Source organism: Oncorhynchus gorbuscha, linkage group LG17 (genome assembly GCF_021184085.1).
Source record: "Oncorhynchus gorbuscha isolate QuinsamMale2020 ecotype Even-year linkage group LG17, OgorEven_v1.0, whole genome shotgun sequence".
In the NCBI taxonomy this organism is placed as follows: domain Eukaryota; kingdom Metazoa; phylum Chordata; class Actinopteri; order Salmoniformes; family Salmonidae; genus Oncorhynchus; species Oncorhynchus gorbuscha.
In genome coordinates this window covers 27,165,103-27,189,495 of record NC_060189.1, presented here as the reverse complement: position 1 = coordinate 27,189,495, position 24,393 = coordinate 27,165,103, and the positions used below count along the sequence as shown (strand labels likewise).

The following is a 24,393-nucleotide window of genomic DNA, read 5'->3' as shown; positions in this document are numbered from 1 at the left end:
CTTCATCATCAGGCTCCATTATTCTCACATCCTCTAAATGTGCTCCTTGGTTTCCAATCCCCCCCCCCCCTACCTATACCTGGGTGTCTCTCGCTCTACTTGGGTGTATGGGCAACCTATTGACTGGATGAGTAATTATTTGATGTCTGATTTAAATGTAAACCTTTTTATTTTACAGCTGCTATGATAGCCCAGATATGACAAATAAACAATAGTGCCCTATTCAACTTGGTTTAGGTACAAAACATAGAGTTCTTGTTTCCCCCTCTTAAAACTGGAATTAGTAACTGAATCAAACATCTGCTGGATTTCATTTATCTCATCCAAAAACACTTAGAAACCACAAGATTTTATTCCTAATCTTTCATAATCCTGCCTATGAGCCTGATGATTTCCTTAGTGTTTTGGGCAAGGAGGTATTACAACTGAAACCTTTCACACTATGGGACCAACTATGTCCCGCTGATGACCATCATTAAGACACAGCCATTCGGAGAATTAAGGCATCTTAACACGCTCAGAAGACTTAAAAACCAGATGGCAGCCAGTTTTACTACAACACGGATCTTTATTTTATCAGCAAGAACAAAACTAATACGACCAGTATGTGCAAAAGTACTATCTATGTCATTGTCATTCTTTGCATGCATGGTGCAGGCACTGTGTATATAGGCATGAGAACAAATCAACAGTCCGTGCATACAGCTGCATCTCACAGGAACATTAAACATGGTTGACTATACACTCATGCTCATTTTTATGCATGTATTTCTATTTTATGCATCTATCAATTTCACCCCATACAGGCATCAACTCTTACCCTTACGATACAGGCACTTCATTAGAATCTCACTGTGTGGAAGCTGAAAGCTAGCATGCTGTAGTAGTAACATATACTTCAGAGGGCATCTTGAACATTTAAAATGTCAAAAATATAGAGGGATCATGTACAGCAACTCTTGACATGCATACAATACATCGTAATTGGTTCAGCCGGTACAGTAAATAACATCTTATCAATGTAATGGTCATTCTGGAATCATTGGTCAAATCATTAACCATACAAACCCGTGTTATAAACATGACATGAACTGCATCTACCAGTCATTTCAGGTTAGGTTAGTTCTTTCACAGAGCAGAGGAAAGTCTCTCCAACTGTGGCATCCATAGTTTGTCATCTTGTAATGAAAAGATCATCATCAAACGCAGTGCTATACTCTTCCCTGAATCAGTTACTTACTAAGTCAATGTTCTCGCTAAAAGTGAAAAAAAAGTGGTTTTAACCTTTGATACAAATGTAAACGTTTGACCAACCTGGGCAATTCTAAGACAGCCACTCAGTTCCAAGGAAGCTCAAATATATTTCTCCATCCATTCTTCTCATTGGAAGAATTCCATATGTGATGTAGGGGTGATTAGTTTGATTGGAGGAAATGGACATTTTCATATGTAGCACAGCTCTCTAATTGAGTCGAACCCTGGTGTTTTGACTAAGAGTATGATTCCCCTATGCAACGCAAGGGACCTAATTACATCTGTTTGTCTATCCAGGAAAACAGAGTGGTTGTGAAGGTTGCAGGTTCAATGCTCCATAACACCCCACAGGTCATGGACCATGGATAATTCACTCAAATGGCAGAGAATAATACTGATTTACATTCCACCTCAGTACTTCATTGAACAACCAATGACTGCTTAGATAGAGTTAATCAGACAGGCCCCATAGGAGTCCACAAGCCAGATACCGACTGAACTGTAGGTACACTAAGGTTGAAGACCAGTGGACTAGAATGCCAGTAAAACTGCTGTCCAGAGGAGCTTGGCAAAATATGCTTAGTAGGAATACAGTTGCTCTAAAATATCCTCCTTGGTGTGAGAATCCCTTGACCTAGGGTGTGTAATAAGTGTAATCACCCAAAAGCAGCTACTGCCATAGGATATAATGAAGCTGAGGCAGACTTGGCCATGAGCATCATCATCATCATCACACTGTACGGTCCAAGGACTGAAACTACCAATGAGCAGAGACAAATAATACACTGCTTGGGAGGGTCATTCATGGCATGATATTATTAACAGATGCACTGGGATATTTAAAGCCTCTTTTCAGCTCAGCATGGATGGAAGTTGAAATGAACTTTACCCTGGGAAGTCACTAAGAAAGGGCCACTAAATGAAGAGATTGAATCTGTCAGACAGAGTGGACAGATGTTCTCGTCAAATAGAGTAATATAAAGAGTAATAAAGAGTCCTTCAGTTGCTTGTCTGAGAGCAGGTCATGTCTTACAGTAGGAGAGGAGGAGTAAAAGTTGTAGATGGAGATACAAACACGTGTGATAAAGGACAGAAAGCATGCTCATTCAATGTGAAATTACCCTGAACTATACAGTTTCAAAACCTAGAAAAGTAGAAAGCAGGAAGAAATCTATCAAAACAGTTTTGAAATCCAAATGATTAAATGTATGTTTGGAATGATACAAAAGAACAAAGATTTCAGTCTCCCTTTCCCTCATAAAGGAAGAAATCATTCTAAAATATTTGTTTTCTTCACCTTGAAGTGTGGCTGAATAAAGTACAATAGTAATTCATCAAAAACCACTGTCCTTGGACAATCATAACAGTATACTCATTTTTGTATGATACAATGTTTGACATCTTCATAGCGGCTATACAGAGAAGACCAACCAAACTTCTCGCTGTCTGTGACAACACAATGTAACTATAGTTGAAACCAATACTCAATAACCTTTTCTGAATTTAAACTTATAAAAACCCATAGAATAAATGCAACAATTGATCTTTTCTGTATATCCATATCGGCATAATTGAAGCACTTTTTTTTTTTTTTTTTTTTGCTATGTGATATCCTTTTTTGCTCATCAATGGTGTAAACAGGTGTGTGGAGCTGTAGGTTGCAGATTGTAGTCATGATGGGGCCGCAGTAGTTGTGTTGAGGCTCTCCTGCCTACACAGAGCAGGTGTCTGTCTGGGGACTGGAGACAGGATAACTCCCTCCACTTACCAGGAACAACCAGTTTAGTAACTAGGGGCCCGATTCCAACCCGAGTGAAGAGTGTGTAAATGGAACGGAATTCCCTTTTTATGCACTTGTCTCTCTATGCGTATTCTGACCTTGAAATTAAGCATGAGAATAGCATGCTATTCACCTGCTATTCGTTCAGGGTGGAGATTGACTAAAGTAAGGTGTGGCTGAGGTGTGTCTACTGATACGCAATATTCTGTGTGTCTACTGATAAGCGATATTCTGACCTTGACTTAATTCCCTATAATAATGTAATCAATTTTGCGCGCAAGGAAACTATGTATAAGGTCTAGCGAACCTGCCGGTTCCAAGTGGAAAAAGCATCTACTTAATTTTTTCCAAAATAAATAACACCATTTTCCATGCACTTTAATTTCCATCTTGATAAGAGCTATTGATAAGAGCTAGGTATATGAGCAAACTGTTTGGGTAAGGAAATTGTAAATATAAACTACACTTGTTTTAGATATATTCTACCTTATAGTCACTGAGGGACAAATGTGAAACCAGTCATATGGTAGCAAACTGAAGCATATCAACATATCAACTTTCCCACTGTAAAGTTGATGAAATGCTGGGCCATTATGCAGACTTTTAACTGTACTGCCTTTTAACTTGCAGGGATGGGCACTCTCGAATGTCTTAATTATAGGCTACCTCAACTTTCTCTGTCTCCTATTTCTATCATGTTAAATATTAGACACCATCAGCATTGACTGTCAGTAGTCCTAATAACACACATTCTCCTGCTAATTTACTGTTGGTTCCCTCAATTGCTATAGCCTACATTATCATTCCATTTAAATACATTGTTTCGTTTACATTCGTTTGCTTCCTCTGTAAACGCTGCCACGGCCATGTGGTTGTTGCTGAGGATCATCAGTAACAGTTGATAATATAAAAATATATATGTGGGCTAATTAAATCATTACGGAGCAGGGCGCAGACCAAGCCGTAAATCGCATGGCGCAATACCTGGCCGTGTCATCACACAGTTCCATGGTTAGTGCAGGCAATAAACATGGGTATAGCCTACGATTGTACAATATTCTCCCTATTATAATTATATGTACACTAATCTTCCAACATTACCACTGGTTAACAATTTTAAGAATGAATCAAACCACCGTTTTCTTTCTTTCGTGCATAAAGGCTCTCCAAACCTGTTTTTTTATGATTCATAAATACTTTCCTAGCACTAAATAATCTACAAGATCAGAGTATTTTTAAATCTACCATTTGGTGCTGAAACAGAGACTAATATGCATATATTTAGATGCTGCATATTTAGATGGCTTTCTTTCATTGATCCCTAATATTCTGAAACCATTCTCACTATATATTCTAGTGAGTCTGTGGACAAAATTCAAACTTAAAGGTTTGAAAGGATGGTATTTAAAAGGATGGTTCAAGATAAATGTACAGAAAACCCGATTGAATGAAAACTCCACAAGAAAATCTGTTGGCCAGGAAGTGTGTAGGTTTCAGTGGTTGAATTACATTCATTCAGCACGTGCAAGGGAACCACACCTGCAAATCCCTGTTCCCACCTTCATAAGGTACGTCTGAATACCAACTACTGAGAAGTGCGTAGGAAAGCGGTGAGTAAGAAAAAGGCATAAGAAGTCGGAATTGGGCCCTAAGTGACTGGGTAAGTGGTGGGGATTTGCTTCCCATCCTCTCCTCTCCATCCTGGCTTCTAGGCTTCCAGGAGGACGTGCCAGCGACAGACCTGCTGGCCTTTACACTCCTTCATGTCCAGCCAGTGCAGCTGCTCCTCCTCCCCGCTGCTGTTCTGGCCCAGGGCGAGCCAGCCCACCATCTCCTTACGCTTCATGCTGCGGCGGCTGTAGATGGACACCATGAGGGTGACGTCACACAGCTGGAACAGGGCAACCTGGAACACAAAGGTCTCCTTGTAGACGGGGTTGGGCTGCCCCCGCCGCACTGATGTCTTACACCTGGAGATCTCCTGGCCCACTGAGTTGAGCAGAGTCAGCTTCCCATAGGTGTCTGAGGGAGAGAGACAGAAAGAAAGGAGAGGCTAAGAGAGAGGTAATGAAGTCAAGAGGGATAAACAAAAACAGTATGATTGACTAAGTCATGATTGCATGGGGGTGCATTCTGTTTAAGAGCCATTTTGATAGGGTGTATGTCACAGGAGGTTGGTGGATCCTTCATTTGGGAGGACAGGCTTGTGGTAATGGCTGGAGCGGTATGAGTGGAATGGTATCAAATACAGCAAACAAATGGTTTGATGCCATTCCATTTGCTATGTTCCAGCCATTATTATGATCCGTCCTCCCCTCAGCAGCCTCCTCTGGTGTATGTTTGTATAGTTTTGGACTGTCATTTCTCACCACTAGAGAGCAGTCTCACTGAGGTTATGGGTCATGTGATGGGTCAGGTGTATACGGTCACCGGTAACCAGGTAGTGGTCATGCATGGGTAAACAGGAGATTCAGCTGTTTCTTTTACCGCTATTCACAAGATTGCCTTTAACACAGATTACTGAACCACAAACCATCACGGTGAATCATCAAGTATAATGTGTCATCATACTCTTTTATTCATTACATCACCCAACACTATATCTACGTCTGGACATTACATCATTTAGTCCAAATAAAATAAAATCATTAGCGCCAGAGGAGGCTGGTGAGGGGAGCTATAGGAGGACGGGCTCCTTGTCATGGCTGGAATGGAGTAAATAGAATGGTATATGGAAACCATTTTTGACTCCATTCCATTAACTCCATTCCAGCCATTACAATGAGCCCGTCCTCCTATAGCTCCTCCCACCAGTCTCTTCTGTTTAGGGCATCAGAAACATCACTCATGCATCAAGTGGCGAATTGGAACTTTGCAAAAGCCCTTACAATCTGATAGTCTGTACGTATTAATGTAAACATGGGTGTGTGTGAGGGTGTTTGCTCACCGGGCGGCCTGTTAATGGCAAGGTTGCGGAAGTGGCTTCCCTTGATGAGCTCCACAGAGAGGCGCCCGGTGGTGGCGTTGTAGGACAGGCCCACCAGCAGCTCAGGGACGCCCCCGTGGGTTAGAGACTGGGTGGAGGACGCACTGTCACTCTGGGACACCCCAGCTAGACTGACCTGAGAGTCAACACTCTGGAGCACAGGAGAAAGTTACACACATACAGTATAAGTTTGCATCGTATACAGTAACATGTTAGCAGTGTTTTGTTGTGTCTTTGGGTGATGTTAAGGGTCTATTCTCTCACCTTCATGTTGCTGCGGGGCTCCAGCACCAGCGTGGTGTCCATATCTCCCCCCTCTGGGCTCAGCCCCTCAAGGCGGACCACCTTCTCCCCCATCATGCGCTCGCGGGACATCCGGCCCCCCAGGGCGTAGAGCCGGAAGCGCAGGGCAGAGGTGCCCAGCTCAGAAGGCTCCAGGTGAGAAAAGCGGAAGGTCTCGTTGAATTCGGGCACGGACCCCTTTTGGACGGAGGTCTTATGGCGTTGCTTCTTTGCCGGGAGCAGGACCACATGCACCTGCCACGAGTCCATCCCACTGCGCCCTTTGTCTGGGATGTCCCGCGCGGTCACAACGGTAACAAACAGCTTCTGAGAGGCGGCCTTGTAGTCCAGGGTGATCTCGAGGTCACCGCATTTGGTGATAGGGGGGCGTGAGGTGGAGCTGGGGGGGCAAGGGAGGACCTCCTCTACAGGAAGATGCTCCTGCTGAGAGGAGGGGAAGCAGAAAACACAGACAGTTGCTGATATATGCTCCCTGCGAGAAGCCAACATATGAAATAGTCATCAATGTCACAATTCTAATCACATACTGTATTTTGCATCAGGCAAAGATAGAGGATGGTGTTAAAGAGAAAATTGACTCCAGCCAAGCAGCGCTTCATGCGGTCAGTAAACACAGCATCGATTGGGTCATCATGTTGACAGAGCAGGCGGAGTGTTGGTGTTGGCACGGCAACCACAGCTAAGATAATCATAGTGGCAGCTACAATATACTGCACAGATCAGGCGACATGCGCTTCTTCAAGCTATATCCCTCCCCAACACTCCCTCCATTTACTGACACGACCACCTGACGCTCAAGGTTAGCCACGACTCAAATGATTCAAAACAAACAACATACAATGATGCTAACAATTTGCTTTCATTCACGTGTATCTGTATGTGTTGTTCCATTCACATCCACTATATATCCACATATATATATATATATATATCTCTTTCAATACATGTCGAAGGTATCTATTAGCTACCATCTACATACCATGTTCTATTCGACAAAGTGAGTTGGATAAAAGGTGAAAAAAAGTTAGTGGGATACTCGTGCACAGATTGCTCCCCATTTCACACACACACACAGCGACAAGCTGTCGCAAAAGCACGTCTGGGCCTGGGTCTGGGCAGACAGTGAAATGGAGGCCTGCAGTGCTAGCCAGCATCACTTGCCCACTCGCTCTCACCTCTCACCTCACTCCAACTGGGCGCCTAAATCAAACATGACACATTAGTGCTTTAGCACAGTAGCACACAAACACAACGCTTATGCAAGCATTAGCAATACTCAGTAACGCTTTACAGCAACAGGTTGTGCCACATTTCATCAATATTTATGAGGCATAAGGAAGGAGTTATGTACTGTTTCCAATGTGCCCCTGGGCCTCATGTCAGCCTTTTCTTGGTATGCCCAAAATTCATCTGACAGGAAAAGACTGTGGGACTAATACAAAACATCTTCTCCTTGTCAGGTTCCTCATCAGTGTGGCATGATGGACATAGCTGCCTCTTATTGCCAACCAACATTTCCCTTGAGAAAAAACTATGTTTCTCTGTATAGCAAAGCTACGGTATGTTATTAGTAGGGCAAGGACTGTTTCCTGAACCCTGATCAGGAAACCTTGGTTCACCAGGCCCAATGTGACAGTGAGGGCTCGTTGGCTGCAGTACCTCTGGGCTCCATGTGGAGGAGCTATCTGTAGGGTCGTTGTTGTCGTCACCCTGGTTGTCCACGGCTGTCTCCATCTCAACGCTCCCCTCGGTGGCCTGGCGACTCATGTTGGGGGCCGGGCTGCCCCCTGTGTCCAGCGAGCCCTCCCGTGGTGGGCCGTCCAGCACCTCAGCCATTTCCTGGGACCCCAGGGAGCCCCGCTTCTCATCCCCGTATGACAGGGGGTTCTGGTAACTCAGCCTGCTCAGGTCTCCGTCCACGTCTGGGGACGATCACAGCAGGGCTTCATAAAGACACAATATCACATGGAAACATACAGCACACTCACACTGAGATATGTTGTATGGTATGCAGTCTGAAATGGAACAGGCTTCCCTTAATAAACATATCAGTAATTAAACATTGTGATGAAACATCCTTGGGATATGAAATACAAGCCAGCCCTGTGTGTATAACATAGTAATTGAATGCATTTTATAAACATAAGCAATATAAAGCCTCCTATTTGAACAGAAATTGCATAACTTTTCAGAAACCTGTTCCTTCAATTAGTGTGGCTGGTATGGGGCTGCACCATGAGCTGATCAATGGCAATTACCTCCAATTCCGTATCATTAAGGGCAGACCGACAGTTATATCAACGACTACAGAGAGTGATCACCATGGCAACAGGGCACAGTGTGACTCATCAGTGTGTGTTGTGTGTTCCCAGGGTCGATCAGACCACTAGTTATATCATAACACCACCAGTCACATGCTCACTGGAGGAAGGAAATGTGGTAGTTATTATGAATCATAGGTAGTTATTGTGAGTCACAGGTAGTTATTATGATTCACAGGTAGTTATTGTGAGTCACAGGTAGTTATTATGATTCACAGGTAGTTATTGTGAGTCACAGGTAGTTATTGTGAGTCACTGAGGCATGTTGAACCCCCATGACAGGATGTCAGTCATACAAACAAATGGATTCTTTGTTCAATAAAATAATTGAATTCAATGAAAAAATATTTAGGCATAGTCAGGGAATTCATAATGCCAGGGGCCTCCAATTCATCTAACAGGGGCTTTGATGAACACTTAGACTTGAACTGTACTCTTTATGTACCAGTAACTAGTGGTGGAAGAGGGGGTTGGGTGGGTAAATCCCCCCTTATCATCCAGGGCCATGACATCTGTATAATGCCTGGGTCTGCTGTCACCACTTAAACTGATACTTCTTATAGCCTGTCGTAGACAACAGCCACCATTTGAGTCCAAACAAGTCACTAATTAATCTAAAGACCCAGAGCGCTCTGTCACTATCTCTGTGTTGATCCCTCACAGAGTGGGCCAACCAAGCTCAGCCTGAGATCTTTACAGACAGCAGTCTGTGATGAAATGTTATTTTGGGGCTCTGGAGCGGTGGGTTGATTCATTTACATCCCATTGGAACAGATTAGAGGACATGTTTTGAGTGTGTGTACAGATGTAGGATCTAATTTTGAGCCAGTTTGTTACAGCAGGAAGATAATCCTGCAGCTACAGGAAATGTGAATTATTATGTGGATGATAATTCATGGACATTTTTCTAGGGCTTGATACATTTCCGTAAGAGAAAATCAAGTCTGAAATGTGGAAATTACAAACTTCAGAAGCCTTTCTAAACCTCAGATACACTACAAGTTTCAAATGTCCTACGTTGCAAGAAAGCTCTCCTGCAACACGGTGATCCAATTAAGATCCTCCAATTAATCTGTACTCTGTACTGTGTCAGAATGTGTGTCTCTGTGTGCGTTATGTATGTGTGCCTCTGTGTGCGTTATGTATGTGTGCCTCTGTGTGCGTTATGTATGTGTGCCTCTGTGTGCGTTATGTATGCGTGTCTCTGTGTGCGTTATGTGTGTGTGCACGTGTACCTTCGCAGTCTGAGGGCTCTGTGCTGCCCTCCTCCTGGTCAGAGAGTAGGCGGGTGAACTTGTGGCGTTTTCCCGGTGCAGCCTGGGCTACAACCTCGGTGGTCCCTGTAGAGCGGAAGCTCTGAGAGCGAGACACTGAGATCTCAAACTGCTTCACTACCTCCTCCTCACTATCCGACGAGCTGGACTGATCCTCACCATCCCCGTAACTGTTCACTGGGTGGACCAGAGATCACACAAACACACACACGGAATGCAGAGTTCACAAAGAGAAGGAGAGAAGGTGCAGGCAGGAGAGCTACTATAGAACCTAATGATTATCGTCGGATTGTAGTAGGAGAGGAGAGGATAAGAGAGGAGAGGAGGATAGAGAAACATCAATAATAACAATGTGAATATGATCACATCAATACGTGTGCTTGTTAAAACTACTGCTGAAGGCAAGACAAACACAGGAATGAATTCAAAGACCATTTGATAAAACGATCACAAGCACAACCCGCATATCCAAATTGGATTGTGCCTGGCAGATGAGTGTTGGATCACTGGGACTTTAGTGTCAACCAGTGATCTGACATGCTATGAAACCAGAACAAGGAGAGCAGGAGAGAAGTGCCAGCTGTACATTCCCAAAGCATTACAAAACAAATGAGCCTGTTATCCTTTCATTCTCTCTCTCTCTCTCTCTCTCTCTCTCTCTCTCTCTCTGTTTCTCTCTCTCTGTTTCTCTCTCTCTGTTTCTCTCTCTGTTTCTCTCTCTCTCTCTCTCTCTCTCTCTCTCTCTCTCTCTCTCTCTCTCTCTCTCTCTCTCTCTCTCTCTCTCTCTCTCTCTCTCTCTCTCTCTCTCTCTCTCTCTCTCTCTCTCTCTCTCTCTCTCTCTCTCTCTCTCTACAAAGCATTTAATCTGAACACCATTAGTTCCACCAGTGATGGACAGAAAGACAGTGAGTAACTTGGTTATATAAGTGTCTGTTGACATATTGATTGAGGCTGTAATGGAGATGTATCACATGTCTCTGGCCCTGTCTCCCTCGTCAGTGTAGGTCACTCAGTACAATACCACCCTCTTTACCTGAACCATACATCACCATGGTAACCCTTGGATGGCTCTAGTGAGTGGGCGAGAGGCTGCTGATTGATTTGCTGTGGCCCTGCCCACCTCGTGTTCAATGCGTCTCCTGGGCTGCAGTACCGAGAGCCATCTAACCCTTAGCTTTAATATCATCAATGGCGGAAACCCGGTTACCGGGATTTACCGGGATTTACCGGCCAAAACCACAGACAGGTCTACATGCATTGTGAACTGCGTTATCATCTATCTCATCATGGTAACTTTTTGTTACACTTGCTGCAGCGTAGCCTATGCTACAATAATATGAAGACCAAATGTGCATTTAATTTACCCATCTCCATCTGGCTTTCGGGAGTCACCTTGTTTTTTCAATTGTTAAGACTGTTTACATTTTTTCTTATTGCAGCTGCAGAGTTTTGAAATAGCCTGTCACTCTTCCTAGCCTACCTCTTCCAAGTAATAAATTCAATGCAGTTTTAGCCTAATTTCTTAGGTAACTAATGATGGATTATGCATAACAAGCTTATAATTTATAGCCTCTGTCTCTTGCGCAATACACAAACACCTGTCCTCCTCTGGCTTCTCCTTAAAAACTGCTCCTTAGCTCTTGGAGTCCCATGCAGGAAAAGCTAGACTAGAATAGCTTGCTGGACATGATTTCTTTGCATTTCTTATGCCAATAGACTATTCTAAGAGGGATGCAAGCTCTTGTTTGCTGAATGTTAAATACAGCAGCCAAGAGAACTCACAGGGAGTTTAAAAGAAGAGCGAACGCACAATGGCGGTAGGCTATGGCATTTATTCATTCAGACCCATAACCATTCCATCTTCGTGAAGAGAAGTGAAAGCCGTCTGCATCTAATTCTAGTACTATATATTATGTTAAGCATGTCATTAAAATGATGAAGATGAGGACAAACTTATTTCATTTAACTGTTGTAAGCGAGGAAGGAATGAAGAAACAATAGAGAGAAAGAGGGGGTAGGCTACATATAACAACATTAGGGGAAATATTACAAAAGGTACATATGAGTCGGCCTACCACTAATTATACAAATTGGCCCTATTATGTTCAACATTTAAAATCTAATTAGCTAGCCTACACTTGTAACTTTGTTGGCCGCAAAGTGCTGCACCCAAATTACATGTTCTCTTCTGCTTTATCCTGGTTTGAACGATGTGAGTAGGCCTAATTCCAGTCCATATAATATAGTATAATACAATACAGTACAGTAATACAGTTCACACTAAAAAAGATTAGCCTACTGGAGCTTGTTTAATTTATTTACCCAATAGAGCATATAGCGAGCTACATCTATCTGTCACATCCTGATCTGTTTTACCTGTCCTCATTATTGTCTCCACCACCTCCAGGTGTCACTTGTTTTCCCAGTGTGTCCCAGAACTGTCTCTCTGTGCCAGTTCGTCTTGTATGTCCAAGCCTACGAGCGTTTTTTTCCCGTTCTCCCGGTTTTGACCCTTTCCTGTTTCTGGACTCTGTACCCGCTGCCCTGACCATTCTGCCTGCCCTGACCCCGAGCCTGCCTGCCCATTCTGCCTGCCCTGACCCCGAGCCTGCCTGACCATTCTGCCTGCCCTGACCCCGAGCATGCCTGCCCATTCTGCCTGCCCTGACCCCGAGCCTGCCTGACCATTCTGCCTGCCCTGACCCCGAGCCTGCCTGACCATTCTGCCTGCCCTGACCCCGAGCTTGCCTGACCATTCTGCCTGCCCTGACCTTGAGCCTGCCTGACCATTTTGCCTGCCCTGACCTCGAGCCTGCCTGCCCATTCTGCCTGCCCTGACCCCGAGCCTGCCTGCCACTCTGCCTGCCCTGACCCCGAGCCTGCCTGACCATTCTGCCTGCCCTGACCCCGAGCCTGCCTGCCCATTCTGCCTGCCCTGACCCCGAGCCTGCCTGACCATTCTGCCTGCCCTGACCACGAGCCTGCCTGACCATTCTGCCTGCCCTGACCCCGAGCCTGCCTGACCATTCTGCCTGCCCTGACCACGAGCCTGCCTGACCATTCTGCCTGCCCTGACCACGAGCCTGCCTGACCATTCTGCCTGCCCTGACCACGAGCCTGCCTGACCATTCTGCCTGCCCTGACCCCGAGCCTGCCTGACCATTCTGCCTGCCCTGACCACGAGCCTGGCTGCCACTCTGTACCTCCTGGACTCTGACCTGATTATGACCTTTTGCCTGTCCACGACCATTCTCTTTCCTATTCCCTGTGGATTTATGAAACATCTTAAACTCCAACCATCTGCCTCCCGTGTCTGCATTTGGGTCTCGCCTAGTGTCATGATACTATCGTCATTTATATTTTTCTGTTGTGTGTAACGTGCAGTAGCCTATATCGTATTATGTATTGGATAATTGCACAATAATTCGGGCTTGGGCTCATAAAATGTATTTAATGTAGGGCTCATAAAATGTATTTAATGTATGCCTCAACAGACTCGTGTAGCATCAGGTTTGAATCAAAGCTCTTATCAAATCAAATGCTTTGTAATGCTTTTGAATGACACTTCCGGTTTTGCTGGGAAATACCGGGTTACCAGGGAGAAAAGTGATTTATTCTCTGGATGGAACGTCTGTAAAATAGCGGAAAAATATTCAACCCTATCACACAGTCATCACTACTGGAACATACCGACCGCAGCTCCCTGCCACTCCAACCTCAGTACTCCACCATTACATCAATCACGCCAAGGCTTATCATTCCTGCGCCCAGGACCTTCACCACATCCTAATAGTTATTCTTGCAGAGCCCCCATCACTTCACTAAAGCCTAGTGAGTGCACAGAAGAATCCTCAAAGCAGGTTTCCATTTTTATTTTTTTAAACATTTGATTCATGCTCATTTGACCGCACTAAAAGATGATCGAGAAAATAAAGTGAGAAGGTTCATCTGCACAATGCTGAGAAGACTTGTAGGTGCAGGCACAGAGAGCTGTAGGTGCAGGCACAGAGAGCTGTAGGTGCAGGCACAGAGAGCTGCACAAACACATCCATCAAGGTATGCAAATTAATATGTCGGAGGGCCACTCCTGAAGTGAATGACCTTGAGAGTATTTGTCAGTTCTCTCAGTCTCCATGTGACAGCCGTAGCACATGTTGGAGAGCTCACTCTCAGAGCCCACATCTAAAAGTAGGCCACTCTCAAGTGCCTACAGTATAGCAGAGATCCATACAACTCTCACTCAACAGTGTGTGGGTGTGTGTGTGCATCCCTCAGAGGTCTGTGTATCTGTCACCCACGCACTTACACACGTATTCTAACCACCCTTCCTGTAAAACACACATCAGTACAGTACAGTGAGGATTCACATAAGCGTCTCTCTATTCACAATCTTCAAGGTGATGTCTGACATCTCAGTATGTCACAGTATAACAGACTGAATCTACTTCTGATATTGACCCACCCAGTGTGATGAAAGATAAACGCTTTACCTGCTGTGCCAGCCTTACTGGAGTACCGTGAGGCTGCCCAGCTCACCCTGCTCCCCACCACCTCACTCTCCTCGGGTATGATAGACAGACACTCTGCAGATGGGGCAGCCCCAGAACAGGAGCTGCTAGGCCTACTCATGCCCCGTAGAGCCAGCTGAGCCTGGAGGGTATGTAGCCTCTGCTGGGGGTCCATTGAGGACACAACAGCCCTGGAGGTCTGGGACCCTAAGTCCTCCTGGAGCTCTGAGGGATCAAACACCTCCTGGGTGTCTCCTGGTGAGGGTGTTGGGTCAGCAGACACTGTCTGAGACTCCCTAGCCTGGTCTTGTCCCTGGCCTGAGGGGAGGAGGGCCGCAGACAAAGACTCCGATACCTGGATGAACCATCCTTTCAAAGAAAGGATCTCCGATACAGGATCATCTCGCTTCATCTCGTAGCAGTGCACTGTAAACGACTGTTACTTCAGAGTGACATGACTGCAACTGTTGACTTGAGTACAGTATCAGCCGAAACTCTGCCTATCCAAGCAGGAGATGTTTGCTCAAGGGACTGAACGACCAGGAAATACCGGAGCCAAGAACACCGCCCTCTCCGACCACAGAGAGTCAAACGTTTACCTGGGGATTATGGGAAATGTTTGCAGTGTTTGACTAATGAAGAACAAAGCACAGCCTCCTCCCTGACTGAATGATTAGCATTAAAGGGTGCCATTGTTCTACTACCGTATGTTTCAAGATAAAGTGACAGCATTTCTACAATTTGTGAGAAGAAAGGAAGAGAGTGAATTACATGGATATAGCATATTTTCCCCAGCCAGCCGCTCTCTGGCCTCCTACCTGTCTCCCTGCATTAGGCCCGCTCCCTCCCCACTGACAGTCTCTCACCTCCAGTCTCCATCCCAGGGCCCACCCCTCCAACTGGTCACCCAATACCAGAAACCCTACCTCAGGACCCAGAGAGCAGACAGACCCCACCCCTCTGCCTCCTGTATTCCCCAGCCCCAGGCTCATAACCCCTAGGCCCCAGTCAGGCACCATGCCAGTCCACTCACCCAGCCCCTGGCGGACTCCGGGCCTGTTGCGGGAGCGTTTCCCGCGGCCGTGCTGCTCCAGACAGGGCAGACCCCCAACGCGGGAGAAACACAGCTTCTTATTGATAAAGAGGAAGAGGACGGCCAGAAACACCACAAAGACACCCACCGCAGACAGGAAGCCGATGGCCTCTGGGGTGACTGTGAAGGAGAGAGGACACACAAAGACACACTGATCAGACCACATAAACAGACAGCCTGAACACACACACACACATACAGTCATACACACAGGATACACACACAGACAGAATGGGCGACACTTTAGTAAGAGTTTCAGTTTAATTAAGCTAACAGGGCAGAAGTTACATATTCTGGGTGTGGTATCTGCCTATTGAATTTTAGAGCAAATATACATACAATTGTACATGTTTCAAATAATAATACATTTGTTTGCAATACATAAGCTTATGAAACTTTCTTGGGATTTAGCATTGCATATTGAACATTCTGATTCTGATTCAGGGTTGTAAGTGTTACGTAACTGGCCATGTATTACACAACTCTTTTGAACCCATTCTAATGAATAGTAAAACAGAAGGAGTAGATAAACATCCCCCTCTGCTTGAGCTCAAGTTCAGAATCCTGTCCTTCTATGGACATGTTTAGCGAGCTGTCTTGTGAAGGCCTTGAGGAGGACTTGTGTACTAACAGCCCCACTACTTTGACAACACAACACCCGGTCCAGGAGAGATACCTGTGAAGTGTAAAGAGACAGATCTAGATTCAAATCTCTCGTTAAGAGATTTTTCCCACACTACCTCCTTCTGAGTCACACATGAAGCAGGAATGTGGCTTTGGCCACACGACATCCAATGCTAGTGTGAACAGAAAAGTTGCAAATCGGATGTTGAAGATAGGTAGATCTCAGTAGACATATTTTACTGATGTAAATGACCCCTAAGAGAAAGACAGAAAAATAGAGTACTCCACTCCACTCTCAATGACTCCTCCAACCAATGAATACAAGCACAGTACAAGAGAGAGCCATGTCTTTCTTTGTGGTTTCCACGACAACCTCCAAAGTGCAGCGGAATCAATAAAAGGAGAAGTAGAGCTTTGCCATGACTCTATGCCCTGGAGAAACACCCTTTACAGATGGTATGAAGTCAACACTACTGGGAGGATTACTGTAGGTGTGCGTGGGTGAGTGTGTGTACAAGACGCTGAAGCATGTAATACAATCCCTTCATCCATTTCATTTCTCCATTATTCCATGATGTCTCTCGTTATTCTCTGTTCTGTTGTACTACTCTTCTCGCACTAAGCCTCTGGATCTGCTATTTCCCCAAGGTCTCTCACTGTGGTCTGTTACACATCCACATACAACAACCAGAGGAAATTTGTGGTGAGACCCAAAACAAGATAACTGGGGTTTCCTTCTCTGCTGCACACAAAGGGTCCACTATGTCTCTCTGAGAGCCCCCTGTGTCCCCATACAGATGGACAGGAAATGGACCAGGGTCAGGGGGTTGGGGCGACACCTGCTCCTCCCACAGAGCCCTCAGCAGGGCAATCTGCCTCTACCACACACACACACACACACACACACACACACACACACACACACACACACACACACACACACACACACACACACACACACACACACACACACACACACACACACACACACACACACACACACACACACACACACACACACCAGAGCCAACACTACTGACAATATCATCTGAGTCTTGACTAGGAAAACAAACCAATACCAATTCAAAAGCTGCATTTGAAACAGCAGGGAGATGAAGGATACCTAGAGTAGTGCCGAGCCAAGCAGAGAGGAAACCTAATTATCCCTGTTTGACTTTACACCAGACTGAAAGAAAGTGTGAAGTCCCTTTGTTCAGCTCCACTATAAGGTAATCTAAACACCACTGTGATAATTCTCACACTAATAAGAAGCTCTATGGACTGATCTCATCATCATGTAGTTGAGGTGCAATTTGACCATGCTTTCAGTCATCCGTTGAATCTAACCCTGACTTCAAAGTGTTCTCTCCTCTTCCTGGTTTCATTTCAACGCTGGGTGGGAAAGTCAGCAGCATAATAATCAAGCTAATGTTTTAATATTCACGCAGAACCACATTGACACTCCAGCAGGCATGCTCTTACTAAATAATCAAACAGGATCATGCACAGACAGGCATTAACATTCAAACGCATCTCTCCATTCACATCAAAATAAATCTCACATACCCAGCTAGTTCACAGCCCTCCAGCAGAATGAACAGAATGAGCCAAAAAGCAACATCACTCAACTAGACGACTATAGTAGAATCAGATCGTCTCGCTACAAAGGAAAAGTCTTGAAGATATGGATGTATTCTCTGCTAATGAACTTGTTTCAGGAGAGTGACACTTGGAGTAGACAGGTGTGTAATAGAGAGAGAGGGGCAGGGCAGTGAACAAACACTGGTACTGTATGCTGTCTATTGGCTGTGTGATTGTGTGAGTGGTCCTATTGTTTGGGGTAGCAGCTGTAGTCGTGCCAAGGTACAGGACTGTGTGTGTGTGTGTCCAGTCTCCAAGCATCATCTTCATTATAAAATGTACTGCTGACTATGTAGATTGGCTCATTGATGTTGAGGTGAGGACACCAACATGTGTTTGTGGTACACACTGTGCCTGGGAGAGAGAGAATCTGTTTCTGGGCAGGGGGTTGAAGAACCCAACCCTTATATACCACATTATGTTTTCTTCATATCCACTATGTTGTTTTCTCCTTAGTTCAAACCCTATGACCACAACGCCCATCTCACAGCTCAGAAACACCTGAGCATCACAGCAGTAGTTGGTTTCCTTGGAAACAGCCCAATGGCTCTGTTGAGGATAATGCAATGAGTGTCTTTGCCCACACGTAGAGAAAGGACCCATGTTACCATGGCACTGCCAGTCAGTCTTGCCATGATTGGTCAGGAGGACAAGAGCTCTTCAGTGATGAGGTGAGTGCGTTTAGTAGGGATCAGAGACAAAGGGCAGGGCCCAGAGAGAGTGGGGACCAGGAAGCACAACAATAGTCAGGGGGTCGTGATTGATAACAATCATGAACATGTGGGCTATAGCTACTGTATTGTATGTGCTTGGGGCATGTGTTCACCTGTCTAACCATGCATATGAGAAGAAGGTAATACTAACGTCAATATAGAATAAGCTTGACGCAGGGAAAATAAGTAAGACTGAACCTTCACATGAATGATCAAGGCCTTCAGTCCTGTTTCAATAACCAATATCGGACCACTGTCACAATGTTGATGTGCAGATGCCCTCTGCTGGTTCCATGAGGTTGTGCATGAATATTCTGCAGACTGAGCAATTTCATGTGGCATATGCAACATCATGAAAGAGAATACAATACAAAATGACACAGACCCACACACTGGAATGAGGTCACAATCTACGTGAATTCAAATAGAGGAAATATCTGTCTTCCCCAAACCTCTCTGTCTTTGATGATTTAGAAAGAGAACGTCCTAAACCCATGAGACTAAAAAGAGCATAGCGCCATCTGCTGGACATTTTAGTCGTGGCATTCAATAGAACAACCAATTTATCAAATGACTCCCAGAGGTCTGCGGAAATTAACCTTCTACAACGGGAACCTTTCATTTTGTTACATTCCTATCAACACAAGAAAAATATATGTTGTTTCCTCTGATACAAACTGTATAGAGGTCCAAAGAAAGTGTAAATGTCAAGTTCTCTCATCTTCAAACATTTTAAAATCAATCAAGATTTGTTTCCCTAATCAGCCGATATCATGTTCATACATCTACCCATCAGCCGGCACAAACTAGACTGAGGATATACTGATGAAATGAAAGCAGCTAAACTCAAATGTCCTGGCTGAGTGGAGTAGAGCAGGTTCTGTCCCTGTAGAGGGGAACTGTGAGTCTGTAGGTCCTCTCTCACCCTTCATGTCTCACACTGAGCTTCCAGTTAGAGTTAGAGTTAGAGAACTCCTGCCCCCAGTCTCAGTTGAGTTATGTAGCACTATATTGCATCACTCCAATATGGTATCCTTCCGCGTGGCAAGATAGGATTTCAGATTAGAGTTGTGTACCGGTTAGTGTTGATGCTACTGCTGAGCCCCTTAAATAGCTGCCGCCACACTACTTCCAGCTCTTCCTTTTCTTGGTTCATTCCAGAGAGGATTTGCTTGGTAAGAGCTCTACGTTAGCATGTATTAGCGCAGAAGTATACCCGCAGCTATTCAATAGCTTGGAGCAGCTAGCTAGCTAGCCTCTCCATCTGGGTGCTCTGCTGTCCCCCCACTCGGTTTGGCTTGTGCCATCTTGTTTGGTTTTGTCTTTGTTTTTATTACTTGTGACAGCGTACCAACCTAGTCGATACTCTGTTTGGTCGACCAGTATAGCGGCGCTGAGAGTTTGTCTTAGTTGTCTGTGTGAGTTGTCTGTGTGACTTTTCCGTACACCGGAACCCTCACGGTTTTAGTATTGGAGTTCGAGGACCGCGCCTACCCCGCAAGATCAAGAGACTGTGCATGTTTCTTGCAGTTCTCCCCTAAGAGTAAGCTAGGTTTCACGAGGCACGCCATGTTTTCATCTCTCACAGGGTGCAGCCATCTTGCCTAGACTTTTCTGTGTTCCACGGTGAACAAGTTTGCAAAGTAGCTAGTTTAACAAGAGGTGACCATTGCAGGACTAAGCACAGTAATAAACACACTTTCCCTTAAGTCCCACAGAAGGCGATCTTCCTCGGGATGTCCATAGACTCGACTCTCATGAGGACACCTCCCAAATGTGAGAGTAAAAAATCCTATACAACCTCAACCGCTTCTGTCTCGGATGAGCCCTGTCGGTGTTAGAGTGCCAACAGTTACTCGACCTACTGATGGTGGCTACCCTGTAGGTTCCATCAGGCCACTCCAGCAATGGTTCAACTCCCACGGCCGTTACCCAAAACAACACAGACACCATCAACTGCTGGTGATGAGTGCATGTTTGAGGACCCTATCGAAGTGGCTATCCTGCTCCTTCCTGTAAAAGAGGGTGGGCCTGATCAGAGTCCACCGCAGAGTGCTGGTGTGCGCTGAGGCCTCTCTGATGTGTTGGGGAGCCGTGTTCAGTGGCATGGCAGCCAGTGGCCGCTGGAGCCCCCATGGTGCCTCAACGTGCTGGAGCTCAGATTGGTTCGCCTAGCTCTCCAACAGTTCCAGCCCTGCCTTGTAGGACAGCATTTCCTGGTCCAATGGCTCGGGAGCGCTTGCCATGGGCCCAAACCCGCTTGGCATCGCTGCAAGCAGAACATACAGTATCCCCTGGGTCCTGAAAAATGCAAGGGGACATGCTCTCTCAGCCTGTCGAAGGGGGACTAGAGTCTACACCCTCAGGTGGTGCTACTGCTTTGGTACAGGTTCGTGAGAGCACAGGTGGACCTGTTTGCAGCTCAGGAGAACACTGATTTCCCCAGCTCTTTCTCGATGTCAGACCCTATAAGCCCTCTGGGTCTGGATGCCCTAGCTCACGATTGGCCGGCAACGACACTTTACGTGTTCCCACCATTTCCCATATACTAGACAGGGTCATCTTGATGGGCCACCAGCTGCTCTAGATAGCTTCTTGCTGGCCCGAGATCACCATGATTCAGCCTCCTGTTGTCCCTCCTTTCATGGACTCCATGACAGCTGCCCCTGAGGCCCGACTCGCTCATTTAGGCTGGGGGGGGACACTGTGGCATACGGACTCACACCGTTTCCAGCTTCGGGCTTGGCCTCTGAGAGGCATTAGTGGACCAGTCTAGGCCTTCAGGACAATGTGGTGAACACTTTGCGGAGCGCCATGGCTTCTTCCACCAATGCATCATATCAAATGTGGCGGGGCATATTCTGTACCTGGTGAGAGAGTCATATGTGCAAGCGGTTTTACGGTTTTCACAGTCACAGCTCGATGCGGCATCCACATTGAGAGTGTATCTAGCCGCAATATAGGCATACCATGATGACGGCCAAGAGGTACTATCGAGTCAATGTTGCCCCCGCCAATGAGGTCAGGGCGGCTGTGCTGGAGGTTCCCTGAGTCTGACGGAGGAAGTCTGGACGGAGGAACACCGCGACTATGACTGCCCTGAGCTCAGTCCTACAGGACTTTGCTCTCTGCCTGGCCCTTACCTAGTTCACCGATTTAATCTGGTATTGTGATACCATAATGGAGTGATCCAATATAGTGCTACATAACAAATGTTATGTATGTAACCATGGCTATGTGAGCTATTGGTTCACTTCAATCCTCTTTGTCTGTGATCTACGGCACCTCGAAAAAGGACAAGGTGGAAGTAGAGCGGCAGGAAGCTGTTTAAGGGGGTCAGCCACAGCCTCGGCACTACACGATACACTGGACTAATCTGAATGTATCCTGCCGCGAGGAACGATACCATATTGGAATGAACTAATTATGTAGCTCACATAACTGTGGTTACATACGTAACCTTCGTTCTGTTCTCAACCTACTTCCTTCTCCCTCCCTGTGTTCTGTCTGACTCTACAAGAACTAGCTCCCTCAATCTCTCCTAATGTTCTTCCTGTCCAACTGGGCTAGGCCAAACACCCTTCCTGAATAATGCTCTCAGATGCAATAACATGGAGCGAGGTGATGACATCGATCAAAAAGTCTAGACTGCCTTTCCACTGGTGTAAGGTTCAAACACTTCTAAGATGAAGTCGTTGGCCCAAATTGTTTTTTGATGATTACCAAAATAATGAAACAAGTCGTGTCTGAACATCTGACATTTCATGAAACTATATAGATTAATATGCTATATTCCGAACAGAGTTTACAGACTACAGTAAACAGGAAATACTGTACATGAATAACACATGCGCACACACACACACGGTCAGTTCCAGGCCAGCCCTGTCTGCCCAACATGGAGAGAAATGTATGAATCACGCATGGCCCTGTAACTAGGCCACCATTAGCAGCAGCAGCAGACACAACAGAGTGCTCTGTACTTATTCAACCATATTCTCCAGCTCAGAGGAGCTTCTGCACAACACAAAGCTCTGAAACATACAGAGATCAGAGAGCATCTCTTCAGTCTCTCTATTGTGGGAACTGAGAGAGGAGGTTGATTACGGTTGAGTTAGTCTACAGTACAGTATGTCTAGGTTTTCCCCAGGCTTTGTTTTGCAGTTTGGTGAGATGGTTCCAGACCAGTTGTTCAGGGATAGAATGTCCACTGGAGAGAGTGGCCACCTCTAGGGATATGACCCAGAAAAGGGATCTGAAAGTATGGATGCATGTACAGACTTTCTAGTCTCACAGTAAATCCGCATATTTACCTTAAAGGGTGTCTCGACTCCACCCACACCTTTCCATGAGTTTATATAAACACGATTAGGCATTCTTAATGAATATACTATGAGTGAAAAATCAGGCACACCCCTCATGAATGTCCATGCTGGCAACTAGAAATGACTATGTGTTTCTCAATGTCTATGTTTGGCAAGTGAGGGCGAGTCCAACTGCTGGTGAGTTACTCTCTGTTACTTTATCACTACAATGCAGGGCCATTCAGCTTTGGTACAACAGGCTATGGAAATAATGTGACAGAATAATAAAGATAGGTCAGTTGTTAGATAACTTTACACATTTAATAAGGCGCTTATAGTGTGTGTGTGTGTGTGTGTGTGTGTGTGTGTGTGTGTGTGTGTGTGTGTGTGTGTGTGTGTGTGTGTGTGTGTGTGTGTGTGTGTGTGTGTGTGTGTGTGTGTGTGTGTGTGTGTGTGGAGTCAGTTAGGGGATTTTACCATTCATTGAAGTCCATACAGGCTCCTGTCAGCTATTATTCAACCTCACAAGTGGTAGCCTATTTATGGCCTGATTTGTATAAACTAATGTTGTACCTTGTCAAATATTGACCTAGATTAACCATTCCATTGGAGATGGCAGGATATGTCAAAAATATAACTTCTGTGTGCCATAGCCTACATAAAATGCAAGTACTCATCTGGGCGCAGGCCTATCCTTAATTCCAACACTGAATCGAGTTCTAATCATTTGCGTCATCATTTAACACATAGCCCTCAGAAAAGTCAATAATAATGACTGCAATGGCACGTCGTCACAGGAAATATGGCAAAGGGGAATTCTCACATATGCCAACATACAATTGCAGAGCACAACATGCGTGTTAAAGTCGTAGCTGAAATAACGGAATTATAGCCTATTATGTCAGCCGACGCAGCCAACACAATTATATATTGTATCACTGTATCAAGCAGTGTAAAATGGAAACATTGTAGCCAGACGCACCAAGAAAAAAGATCGCTTCAATCTCAACCGTATAGCATATGCAACAGCAGATCGTGGAATTAAATAATTGTACTAGCCTATCGCTTGCCTTTCCTCTACTATAAAAAAATACATTTGTTCATTTTCTCTATTGGGATACTTACTATCTGTGGCCATGGTTGAGTCTGTTAAAGGTCCGATTTAGATGTGAATAGTATTAACGTTGCAGTGGCATCCCCGGTGGCTCACATTGTCCATAGATTGCCGCACGGATAGCGGCGGGTAGGGGTATACTGGCTGCCGTGGGCCGTTTCCTCGCCTCCTTCCGCAGTTGCCCAGCTCTCTAGCCGCATTCACGGTTTAGACTCTTCCTACCACCCTGACGTTTCGCCAACACACCGTCCCTACTAGCCTCAAAACAATGACGTGTTCGCCCCCATACCTCTCCCTCCCGTCTCTCTTTCATCTTCTCACGGGTGACCTTATGTTCACCTACCTGGCTTTGACCAACAGAGCACAAATTATTGTCTTTCAAATTAAATAAACACTTTCGTGACACAGATGTACTTGGACCAGGTCGGTCTTGTTAAAGACACGTTGGCCAAGTGAGTGACCTAGATAGATTACAGGA

The 24,393-nt window shown here is 45.4% G+C and overlaps 1 protein-coding gene across 4 annotated transcripts; it reads right to left on the bottom strand.

Annotated features, from left to right (window-relative positions):
- Window positions 1–554: 554 nt before the first annotated feature.
- syt16 (synaptotagmin XVI) lies at window positions 555–24,171 on the bottom strand. Of its 4 annotated transcripts, none has more exons than XM_046308529.1 (7): window positions 23,927–24,171; window positions 15,460–15,696; window positions 9,880–10,095; window positions 7,983–8,245; window positions 6,285–6,746; window positions 5,982–6,171; window positions 555–5,056 (listed from the first exon to the last, which is right to left on the bottom strand). In XM_046308529.1, the coding sequence occupies exons 1-7, from the start codon at window positions 23,937–23,939 to the stop codon at window positions 4,743–4,745; spliced, it is 1,695 nt and encodes a 564-aa protein (XP_046164485.1). In that variant the 5' UTR covers window positions 23,940–24,171; the 3' UTR covers window positions 555–4,742. The 4 variants fall into 4 exon arrangements, with proteins under 4 accessions (XP_046164485.1, XP_046164486.1, XP_046164483.1 ...); XM_046308530.1 differs by having other exon boundaries at window positions 15,460–15,639; window positions 23,927–24,170; XM_046308527.1 differs by lacking the exons at window positions 15,460–15,696; window positions 23,927–24,171 and adding an exon at window positions 14,409–15,015.
- Between the last annotated feature and the right edge of the window lie 222 nt (window positions 24,172–24,393).